We start from the raw sequence: 12,394 nt of genomic DNA on the forward strand, positions 1-12,394 counted from the left end.
GCCCGTGTTGATTCCAACACATGGTGATCTCACCTCATGGCAACCACATGTGTGCAGAGTAAAGCTGACCGCCACAGGCTTTTCTTGGCTGTGACCTTTCAGAAACAGATTGCCAGGCCTGTCTTCCAAGGCACCTCTGGATGGTTTGGAATGACCAACCTTTCAGCTAGTCAAGTGCTTAACCATTTACACCACCCATGTCTCCTGCTATATATTTACCCAAGAGAAATAAAAACATATATCCTCAAAAAAAACTTCTAGAAGCATATTCATGGCAGCTTTATTCACAATAGCCAAAAAGGTTACTAACCAAAATGATCATCATTAGGAAAATGCATAAGAAATTGTGGTGTATTCATACAATGGAAAGCTGTTGTTTTTGTTAGGTGCCTTTGAGTTGATTCCAACTCATGGTGACCCCATGTGACGAGTAGAATTGCCCTGTAGGGTTTTCTAGGCTGTAATCTTTACAGAAGCAGATCACCACGTCTTTCTCTCTTGGAGCCGTTGGGTGGGTTCAAACTGCCAACCTTTTGGTTAGCAGCCAAGCACTCAACCATTGTGCCAAATACTATTTATTAATAGGAGGAAATGACTACTGCCACACTGAACAACATGGATGAATCTCAGAATCACCATGCTGAGCGAAAGCTGCTGGATTCAAGAGAGTTCATAATGCAGAACAAAGCTACTCTCAGGTTTTAAAGAAAAAAAAAAAAAAATCAGAACCATGGGGGAAAGACAGGGATTGACTAGGAAGGAACATGAAAGACTTTCTAGGGAGATATGCACATTCTCTAGGATGACATGGTATGAGTTCGTGGTGTATCCATTTGTCAAAATGAGACAGCTAAGATTTGCACATTTATTGTATGCAAATTTTACCTCCCAAAACTGTAAAAATATAACAATCGAGTTGGGGTTGGGGAGTGGGTAAGCATAGATAGTACAAGAATGGCAGAACGCTGGTAATTGTTGAGGCTGGGTGATGGCTACACGAGAAGTTCATTAAACTGTTGTGTTTACTTGGTATATGTTTAAAATTTCCATAATAAATAGTTAACTGGAAGCCAGCTACTGTCAACTCCAACTCATGACAATCCCACGCATGTCAGAGTAGAACTGTGCTCCACAGGGCTTTCAATGGCCGAGTTTTCTAAATTAGATCACCAGGCTATTCTTTTGAGGCTCCTCTGAGTGGACTCGAACCATCAACTTTCAATTAGCAGCCAAGTGTGTTAACTGTCTGCACCCCACCAGGGACTCCAAAAAAAAGTTAAATTAAAAAAAAAAAAAAAAAGAACTACCTAGCAATTAGTGTTCAGCCAAAAGAGTAAGCAGGGACACATTTTATCACTGGTCTTCGAGACACACACACGAGCTCGCCACGCTAGCAGCACTTAGAGAGTAGCAGTTCAGGGCAGTTCCTCTAGAAGGCGAGAGGCTGGATCCTGAGTCTACTATTTCATGATGCTAAATATGTTGAACTAAGTACTTTATTCTGTGTTTATATCCTTCATACATATTTGGTACTGAAAATATCCTTTCTTTTATTAAATGATGGTGGTAGTAGATGGTGGTTGTCATCATGTTCTTTCTTAGAAAATAAAGTTGTCAACCCTATAATTGTCATCTAAAATTTCTTTTAAAAATATTTTCTATGTCCTTGAGATCCAGAGTCTGGAAACCACTATTTCAAGTGTGATTATAAAAGGGGCAGCAAAATATTCTTTATAAGAGGCTTTGACACCAACTTAGTGTAAACTCTCAGTGCTTTAATTTCCTCATTTGTAAAACGAATATAATAATAGTACCCACCTTCATCAGCTTACAGTGACAATTATATGAGATGATACACACTCTTAGGAAAATGCCTGACACATAGGAAGTGCTAGCTAGCTATCATTATTTTAACTACTGTTATGCTCACTTTTATTATTTCAAGTTGAGCCACATTCCATCTGTCTATCATTGGTAATAACATGTACAATTCCTTTCAGAGAGGCTCTTTTGGACAAAATCACAAATTAAGGGTGAACCTTAAAGTTAAAACACTGTGTTGTGATTCGAAAACTCAGAGCATGAATAGGACAACTCACATGCCTCCAAGTAAACTCTATAAAAAGTTTGCTGCCATGTGGAGCCAAGTTTATATAACTGAGAACTCAAAAAGGTAAGCACTGATACAGTGAGAGAGGGTTAATGTTGTTTACTTATACGGAGTGAAGAATAAAAGACGGTCAACGGACAAAACAAGACAGAAATTTTGAGAAGAAATATTTCAGGGAGAGAAATGGAAGAACAGGAATTACCAGCATTAACTAGAACCCGGTATCAAATTCTTTCTGCCTATTACAAACAATGACAACAACAAAAAAAAAGGTAGCTGCTGAGGTTGCTTATGTACAACCAAACACCTCATAGGATTTGATTCCTTGGTTTGGAAGTTTAGGGTCATGTTTTCATGGGTCATCCCAGTTAACTGGCCTTAGAACCCTTTCAAGACCCAATTAATTTTTCCTTTAAAAATGTTTTTGATACAATGTGTTTTCAGTAACGGAAGACATGCTGAAACAAGGAGTCTTTCTTATGTTGTGAAATACACATTTTGATACATATTTTGTGGGGCACATATGTCCCAGAGAATACTGGAAGTAGGAAATATTGGCGATATGAGGCAAGCATGAAATCGTTTTATCTTAGCAATTTTATTTTTTTTCGTGAAACTTCTCAAAACATGGGCCAATACACAAAGGCACCTGGCACTGCTTGCACATAACTCTTGTTCTAGTCTCCTTTTTCCTGGTGCTGCATTCTCTGCATCGCCTTCTAGATCCCTTGACAGGAAAATGCTTTCCAACCTGTTGCAGCCGTACCTCGTCTGGCACTCCAGTTACTCCTCGCTTGACCCAGGCCATAAATGAGGGTCTTCCTCTTCTCTTTCTTTTCTGGCCCACAGTAAGCTGCCTACTGAGAGCAAGCCTAAAGGATAGCTGGTTACATCTACCCCCATGGTTGCAGTTCCACATTATAAAACTGTTCACAATGGCAAGGTCAATAAGAAAATGCAGCAACCGATGCCACCATTTTCGAGAGCGTCTTCCAATTGCATACCTTTCACACCTCTGGTCAAAGCGGTCCACTCCTCCCATAATAGCGTTGTATTCTGCAACTGCTCTTGGGCAAGGGATTTGTGAGGAGGAACCGTCTTTGTTCTTTCTTTTGACAACAGTGATATCCTTTGGATTGTGGAACGTTGACAAAACTGTCACAGGTTTATTGTCCTGCCACTTTACTGCCGACACACATCCTTTTGTACGAAACTTAAATTCTCCACGCTGTAAACTATCTTTCCTCCTGAGCATGTCTGGTAGCCCCTTTTGAGTTGCTCGCACTGTGCCAACAGCATAGAGTCCTCTTTCATACATGCTTTTCATCAAGTGATAGGACGTAAAAAAATTGTTGAAGGAAATGAGCCTATGAGAATGGTACCATGAATGACATAGTCCAAGTACAACACTCTCACCAAGGGAGAGAGATGAGTCATGGTCTACACCTTTTTTTCCACAATAGATATCAAACTGAGTCACAAAGCCAGTTTGTGAGTCAGCCAAGCACCAAACTTTGTATCCCCGCTTGACAGGCTTTATGGGCATGTATTGTTTTACTGATGAATGGCCTTTGAATGGTACCATGCTTTCATCCACTGCCATGACACTTGATGGCACATACACCTCCTTTAGGCGGGTATTGAGAGCATTGATAATTGGGCGCAATTTGTGAAGCCAGTCATAGCCAGGTTCTCCTTTGGGCACAGCTTTTGAACTGTCATTGCAGTGTATGTTCTCAGTCAGTTTCTTGAATCTGGCTTTAGTCATAAGTTCTGGAACTGAAGCAACACCCAGGCTGGGGTCACTGGACCAATAATACCTGAGCTCCGGCAAGACATGTATACCCATCACTATGTGCACAGCAATGTACGCCTTTATTTCCTCTACGGTTGTAGGCTGCCAGTTTTGGGTGGGCCTTCTAATCTCCTGCCCTCTAGATCGTGTGGTGCGCTCTTGGGTCGCATAAAGATTCGTTTGGTCCTTTATAGTTTCCAACATCTCTTCCGTAAATACAGACAAAAAATAATCTACTTCTGTGTCTGTATGGGCCAAGTCCGGGTAAACTTGAGCATGTTGCTGAAGGGAGGCAGTTAGATTTTCAAAGTATGAGACATCCTCGCACCATTCCCCTTCACTTCCTTCCCTTTCATCATGGGCATCATCATCTGCTTCATCCCTTTCCTCTGCTACATCGGCTTCCTCCTCATTCTCAACTACCATGTCAGTGTTGTTGCCCCTACCTTCAGAATGTGCTGCAGATTGCTCAAGACTGGTAAGGTCCTCCAAGGCATCCTCATCACTGTCCTCCTCTGAGGCATCCTCATCACTCTCCTCCTCTGAGGCATCTTCATCACTCTCCTCCTCCGAGTCCTCCTCATTGTCGGGTAGAGAAAAGAAATACTCAAGAATTTCTTCGGTGGTTCTAAATCTCTTCGCCATTTCTAAAACAGAGGGATGTTTCATAAAAACATAATTGTTGGTTCTGCAAAACTAGGAGAATACCTATAGCATACCTCCAAACAAACATGAGAATACACAAGGGGAGCAAATTGCCTAATTCGATCAACCTGCACAAGTAGATAAAAACATAGGAATTTGTGCCTGTGGAAAATCATCACTCCAGTGCATCCTTTCTTACTGCTAAAATAGTACTTACAGCTCAGAAACAAGAAGAGCAGTCCTGGAAGATTGCAAGGCAACAATTGACAGCTGACCAGGGATGCCGCAACACGTACGTGCAATCAATGGCGCCTGAGAATGAATAGCGCCTAAGAATAATGTATAGGAATTTGTGTCTGTGGAAAATCACCACTATAATGAATTCTTTCTTACTGCTAAAATAGTACTTACAGCTCAGAAACAAGAAGAGCAGTCCTGGAAGATTGCAAGACAACAACTGACAGCTGATCAGGGATGCCGCGGCACCTGAGAATGAATGGGGCCTAAAAATAACCTATTCTTGTAAGAAGTACATTCTCCCAAGCACACAGGAACCAGTAAATGTACTTATAAGGCTTATTTCCCAGCAAAAAAAAAAAAAAAAATAGACAAAATTTTTGCAAAAGCATTCCTCCAGGATGCAACACCTAAAACAATAAATACCCTTTCAACATAGTAATGCAGTGCCAATACCCATTTCTTTAGTTTCACACAGTTAAACAGGTCCCCCACCTGGTGGCAGCACACACTGAAATTACAAAAGCAATTTCCCAAAAAACCTGAGAACCTGAAAACATTTGTGGGTACATTTTGTCACAAGAATTATGAATAGTGCTTCTGTTCTACCTACTAATTTGTAGTGCAGTGCCTGGGGTTTTAAAAGCTTGCAAGCAGCTAGCCAAGGCATGACAATTGGTCTCTATTCCCTGGAGCAACAGAGAAAGAAGGAGAGTCAGGAATAAGAAGAGGAAATAGAATGTGTGGCTAACTGCCTCCATGAACAACTGCCTCCTTCGCCATGAGACCAGAAGAAGTGGATGGTGTCCGGACACCATTACTAAACATTTTGATCAAAGATTCTATAGACTCCTGATCAAAAGTGGAAAAATACAGAACAGAATTTCAAATTCTCATGGACGCCAGACTTTCTGGAACCATGGAAGCTGGATAATCTTCAAATCGAAAACCAAAAATATCCCCTGAAGTCTTCTTAAAACCAAACAATAGTTTAGCTTAATTAGTAAGGAATGTCTGCCTTGAGCATGTGCTCTTTCAAGATCTACCTATATGGATCAAGTTAGATAGGAAACTTAGGGGGCAGTGAGTTTATATTAACGGGGAAGGAACAGCTCAGAAAAGGAGGCTGAGAATGGCTGCAGAACTTAAAGAATGTAACCACTGTCACTGAATTGCGTGTGTTGAAATGCTTGAAATGGTACATGTTTCGCTGTGTATATTCTCAACAACAAAAAATAATTAAACTATTTAAAAAAATTTTTTTTTTCTGCCTGATTTCCTACTGGGGGCTTGTTGTTATTAGTTGCCATGGGGTAGGCTTCGACTAATGGAGACCTCATGTGTGCAGAGTAAGTGCTCCATAGGGTTTTCAAGGCTGTGACTTTTCAGAAGTAGATTGCCAGGCATGTCTTCTGAGGTGCCTCTGGGTGAGTTCAAACTGAGAACTTTGCTTCTAGTAGTCAAGCGCTTAACCATCTTTGAAACCCAGGGACTCCTACAGGGAGATTAGAATCATGTAACTGAACACCTTCCAGTTAAAGTGAAAACCTCCTACTGTCTTATGAGTGGAAAGGAGGATAGATTCACATACTTTTGTGAAACACCAGAGCAAGAGTCACGAATCCACACTTTCTTTACCCTTTGTAAAATCACATAAACCACAATTGTAAATATCGCTGTGGTTCCCAAGATCAGCTAAAGGAATACCTCTATTCTCCTCCCACTGTATACTAGATTGAATCTTACCATTGTCTTGCAAGGGGTGGTTGGATAGCGAAGATTCATTTTTTAACTGGTTTGCCAAGGGCAACTTTAAACATGGTGACTCCTGTGCTGTTTCCATAGGTTCTGTCTCCTTCAAAGGCATTTCCTGTGAGCTAATAGGAACCTAGTAAAAAATGGGTTCATGAGGGCATTAATATGGGAACTAGAGCTAAAAAAAAATCCATGAAAATACCCAAAAATACTTATCCACATCCAAACATAAAGACAAAATCAGAAGTAGCTCTAGACTTGAGTAGAGAAAACTGCAATTTGCCCACTCTCCAACTGCTGGACAGATGCCTCCCCCCCAGAACAGAGATCAAAATCCCTTTCCCTCAGTATACCCCACATTCTCTCTCCCACCTGCTCTCCTGGCTCATCCAGCTCTCTCTCTAAATCCTCCAGCACTGTCACTGCCTCCTCCCCGCTCTCTGGATGCTGCTCCCGCACCCAGCTCTGCAGCTCTCCAGGCAGGATGGTCAGGAACTGCTCCAGCACCAGCAGCTCCAGGATCTGCTCCTTGCTGTGCATCTCAGGCTGCAGCCATTGTCGGCAGAGCTCCCGGAGCTGGCTCAGCGCCTCTCGGGGCCCAGGTGTCTCTTGATAGCAAAACTGCCTGAACCGCTGGCGAAAGATCTCCCTGGTATGGCTTTCTTTCCTTTGAAAGCTGGATTCTTGTCTCCAGATATGTTCATCTTCCTCCACCTTCACGATCTGAAGCCCTACAGGCTCCTGTGTAACTTGGAGGGACAACTCTGCAGCTTCTCTTGGCTTCATGGTCTGCCGGGTTGAAACAACCGCCTCAAAAAAAGGTATTAAACATTCTCGGTTGAGATATCCCCTTTAAGGTTCTTTTCAGGTGGAAAGGAAATAGGCAACTCTTCTATGATGAGCAGGACAGCCTAGATGGCAGATACATTGTGACTTAGGAAACGGCATAAGGAATCTCTATCAGTAAAGCTGTAAGATACAATAGATCACAAATCCAAATGAATTCCCATAAAGATTTTTGCTTTTCCTACCTCCCAAAGTTGCCCCCTCCTTTTCCAATTCCATACCATTTGTTCATTTCCTTCACGGTACTTAGCAGGTGATGCTGGAATTATTGGCTTTTATGTCTATCTCCACAACAGGAGGTGTTTTCCCCCTTTTTATATTAAAATCTCACCTTCATATAGTGCTTTATAAGTGCAGTTTACCAAGTGCTTTCACAAACATTATTTTCTTTATGTCACAATAAAACAGCAGGATAAGAGCTAAAAAGAGCCAAACAATCCATCATCCCAAATAACTCTGGGGCACTAAAAAACAACAGGAAAATCTTGTTTAAACCTAGAGAGGAGCCGAAGTAACCTTGGTTTTTGGAATCTGGGTTGGCTCAGGGGCTGTGACAGACCGTCCGAGGCCCTGCGGAAAGAACGCAGGCCAGATGAGAAAGCGGGTGGTCCCCATGGACCAGGGTCTGGCTCGCGCCGAGGACCACCTCGGAGTCCACGGTTTGAAACGTCCGGGGGTGCCAGCCGGCAAAAGTGGACGCCAACTCTGGCCACAATCAGCCCTCTTAGCCGCTCCCTCCGCGGAGCCCAGGAACCACCTACCCCCTGACTGGCTAGGTCTCCGACACCGCCACTCCAACCAGCGAATCCGATCTCCTCACCAGGAACTCCAAGTGGGTGAGGGGGAAGTAAAAATTAACTTCTAACTGACCGTAAAGAAGCCGGTCGCCCAGCCAGCACAGCCTACAAAAACCTAGGTTACTTCCGGATCCTCTCTAGGACGCTGGGAGGTCTCGCCTTCTCAGTGGTTCACTAGCCTTTGTTTCCTGCATCAAGAGAGTAGCAAAATCGCGGAAAACTCTCAAACTCACCTCCGGAGTTAACCGGCTGTTTGCTTCTCACGTTGTCAAGATCAAACTCCGCTCTCCAAGGAGTTTCTTCGGGTCAAGAATTATCACTAATCCAAATCTTGGATTCTTTCAAATGGTATGGTATATAGGTATAGATTCTGTGGACAAAATATTGAAGGTCGCAGAAAGCATCAAAAGCAGATGGAATACACAGTCAGGGTACCAAAAGAATAGGTCAATGTCCAATTATTTCAGGAAGTAGCATATGATCAAGAAGAGATAGTACTGAAGGAAAAAGTCCAAGCTGCACTGAAGGCATTGGCGAAAAACAGGACTCCAGGAATTGACAGAATATCAATTGAGATGTTTTAACAAATGGATGCAATCCTGGAATCGCTCACTCCTCTGTGCCTAGAAGATTGGAAGACAGCTACCTGGCCAACTGACGGAAGAGATCCATATTTGTGCCCATTCCAAAGAAAAGTGAACTAACAGAATGCGGAAATTATCGAACAATATCATTAATATCACACGCAAGCAAAATTTTGCTGAAGTTAATTCAAAAACGGTTGCAGCAGTACATTGACAGGGAACTGCCAGAAATTCAAGCCAGATTTAGAAGAGGATGAGGAACAAGGGATATCATTGCTGATGTCAGATGGATCTTGGCTGAAAGCAGAGAATACTGGAGTGTTTTACTGACTATGCAATGATATTTGACGGTGTGGATCATAACAAATTATGGAGAACATTGAAAACAATGGGAATTCCCAAACAACTGTGCTCATGAGGAACCTGTACATAGACCAAGAGGCACTTGTTGAAACAGAACAAGGTGATATTGTGTGGTTTAAAATCAGGAAAGGTGGGTGTCAGGGTTGTATCCTTTCACCATACTTGTTCAATCTGTAGGCTGAGCAAATAATCTGAGAAACTGGACTACATGAAGAAGAACGCCAGCATAGGGATTGGTGGAAGACTCATTAACAACCTGCGTTATGCAGATGACACAACCTTGCTTGCTGCAAGTGAAGAGGACTTGAAGCACTTACCAATGAAGATCAAAGACTACATACAGCCTGCAGTATGGATTACACCTCAACATAAAGAAAACAAAAATCCTCTCAACTGGTCCAATAAGCAACATCATGATAAATGAGAAAAGACTGAAGTTGTCAAGGATTTCATTTTACTTGAATCCACAATCAACAGCCATGGAAGCAGCAGTCAAGAAATCAAACAATATAGTGCATTGGCCAAAGCTGCTGCAAAAGACCCTTTAAAATGTTAAAAAGCAAAGATGTTACCTTGAGGACTAAGGTGTGCCTGACTCAAGCCATAGCGTTTTCTATTGCCTCCTGTGAATTTGAAAGTTGGACAATAAATAAGGAAGACTGAAGCAGAATTGATATCTTTCAATTATGGTGTTGCTATAGAATATTGAATATACCATGGACTTCCTGAAGAACCAACAAATCTGTCTTGGAAGAAGTACAGCCAAAATGCACCTTAGAAGTGAGGATGGCAAGAGGTCATCTCACATACTTTGGACATATTATCAGGAGGGACCAGCCCCTGGAGACGGACTTCATGCTTGATAAAGTAGAGGGTCAGTAAAAAAGAGGAAGACCCTCAACAAGATGATTGACACTGTGGCTGCAACAATAGGCTCAGACATATGAACGATTGTGAGTATAGTGCAGGACCGGGCAGTGTTTCATTAGCTATGAGTTGGAACCTGCTCCATGGCAGTGGGTTCGATTTGGTTTGGAATCTCCTCTAGAACGAGCCCTGGTGGCTCAATGGTTAAGAATTTAGCTGCTAACCACAAAGTTGGCAATTGGAACCCACCAGCCCCTCCATGGGAGAAAGATGTGGCAGTCTGCTTCTGTAAAGATTGCGGCTTTGAAAACCCTATGGGGCAATTGGCAACGGATTTGGTTTGGAATCTTCCCTAGCTTCCTTTCCCACTACATTCTCTTTGCAAAGTCTTCACAAATATCATTTTGAACTACTTTAGGTTCCCACTAGGACTTTGCACATGCTGTTCCTTCTTATTCAGTCTTTCTCCTACCCACACTCCATTTCTGGCTTTCTCTCCCTTATACTGAGGTTTAGCTTAGATAGCACTTCCTCACCAAAATTTTCTCTGCTACCTCTTTTAGCACTTGTCATACTGTATTACAATTGCCTGTTTCTTCTTGTCTGTCTTCTGCCCCAACTGTGTGTCCTGGAGGGCACAGTTTGTCCCGTATTACAACCCCTAGGGCAAGCACAGTACCTGGCACATATTAAGTACTCAAGAAATATTTCTCAATGAGTGAATAAAAGAAATCAACCTGGAAGAATAGGGGTTATTTTACTTCAGTACTGAAAATATCAAAGAATCACTTTTATCTTATGGGATGTGAACAGTGGAAGTTTGTGGTTAGGGAAGTAAAGCTCTAGCTGCAGAGCTAAACCGATTAAGGAAAACGGTGTCAGTAGAGGAAATAAAATCCGTTCATGCCCCTAAAGCGGTGGTTCTCAAGCTGCAGCTGCACAGTAGAATAATCACCTGTGGAGCTTTTACAAAACCAGAGCCACTAGAGAAAAGTTTCAGAGAGTGGCAAAAAAACAAAAACCTTGGTAATGAAGATAACATTTTAAGGCAATGTTTTAAAAAATCAAGTGGGGCCCAGAGGCCAGCTGCCTGTTTTTGTAAATAAAGTTTTATTGGAATCAGGCCAAATAGACAGGAAAAGAGAGAGTGGAGGGAATGAGTGTGCTGTCTCATTAGGGGGTGAGCATCTAGGAGTATATACCCATAAACCCACTGCAGTTGAGTTGATTTCGACTCATAGCGACCCTATAGGACAGAGTAGAACTGATTTGAACTGCTGATGTTTTGATTAACAGCCGTAGCTCTTAACCACTACCACCAGGGCTTCCAAGGAGTGTATAGCAAGGTGTATATAAATTTCTGTATGAGAGACTGGCTTGATTTGTAATCTTTCACTTAAAGCACAATAAAAGAAAGGCTGGAATGAGCAGCCTTCCATCATATATTTGGGGACAAGGGTAAATATTATTATAAGATAGATTCCAAAGAAATTAAGTAGATACATATTGAAAATTTTATTAGATTCTTCTGAATTGGCATCCCCAAAGGCTTCAAAAATTTACAATACCACTGAAAGTACAGGGTGAGAGTCCTCATATTTTCAAACCCTTACCAACATTTTTACCCTAATCAGTGTTGGATATGATCAATTTCTGCTTCTACCTTTGCTACTTCTATCTGCTTACTAGGAGTTTATATAGTTGTTCATTTTCTGGGTTCTTAAGCTGAATATTTAGTTAATTTTGATCTTTCCTATTTTCTAATAAGTACATTTAAGCCTCTACAGTTTCTTCTGAATAGCAATTAAGGTATACCTGACAGATTATTAGGAAGTAGTTTGACATACTGTCATTAATTTTTCTATAGTTTGTAATTTCTGTATTGATTTCCCCTTTAAGATACTTTATATAAAAGTTTTACTTTCTAACTGAATAGATATTCGTGTTCCCTTTTGTTGTTAATTTTGAATCTTCTTGCTCTGCTATGAAAAAATAAGATTTCTAGTTTTGGGAATCTACTGTTCTTTCTGGACCAAATGCATGGTTAATTTCAGTAATTGTTACAAGCATTTTTGAAAAGAATGTGTAATCTCTATTCCTTGGATAATAAAATCAAATTTGTTAGTAAAAGAAAGTTTTATTGGAATCAGGGCTGAGATTGGGGTAAGCTGAGTTGTGCAAGAGCAAGGTCAGGTGCTGTCTGTATTTAAAATTTTGATATTTGTTCATCATGGATTTTTAAAATTAATTTTGGTTATTTTAAATATTATTTTTCTTGATTACTGAGTTTATTTTATGTCCCCTTAAATTTTGAACCCGAGGTGTTCCTGGATCCTGTAAAAAACACCAGTGCTGTACCTGAAGTCCCATAGATTCTGATCTGTGGGTTTGGAGT

General features: G+C 41.4%; 1 protein-coding gene across 16 annotated transcripts in view; it reads right to left on the bottom strand.

Annotated features, from left to right (window-relative positions):
* LOC126077532 (DNA-binding protein RFX2-like) overlaps positions 1-12,394 on the bottom strand; it is a 48,244-nt gene that overhangs the window by 33,909 nt on the left and 1,941 nt on the right. For 4 of the 16 annotated variants that reach the window (XM_049887083.1, XM_049887071.1, XM_049887068.1 and 1 more), the window contains 4 exons: positions 8,419-8,555; positions 6,915-7,511; positions 6,534-6,675; positions 1,790-4,552 (listed from right to left, as the gene is read on the bottom strand). In XM_049887083.1, the coding sequence (XP_049743040.1) occupies positions 2,709-4,552; positions 6,534-6,675; positions 6,915-7,328 (2,400 nt within the window). In that variant the 5' untranslated portion in view covers positions 7,329-7,511; positions 8,419-8,555 and the 3' untranslated portion in view covers positions 1,790-2,708. The other 12 variants (XM_049887121.1, XM_049887119.1, XM_049887120.1 and 9 more) reach the window with 10 other exon arrangements.

Source organism: Elephas maximus, chromosome 1 (genome assembly GCF_024166365.1).
Source record: "Elephas maximus indicus isolate mEleMax1 chromosome 1, mEleMax1 primary haplotype, whole genome shotgun sequence".
Classification (NCBI taxonomy): domain Eukaryota; kingdom Metazoa; phylum Chordata; class Mammalia; order Proboscidea; family Elephantidae; genus Elephas; species Elephas maximus.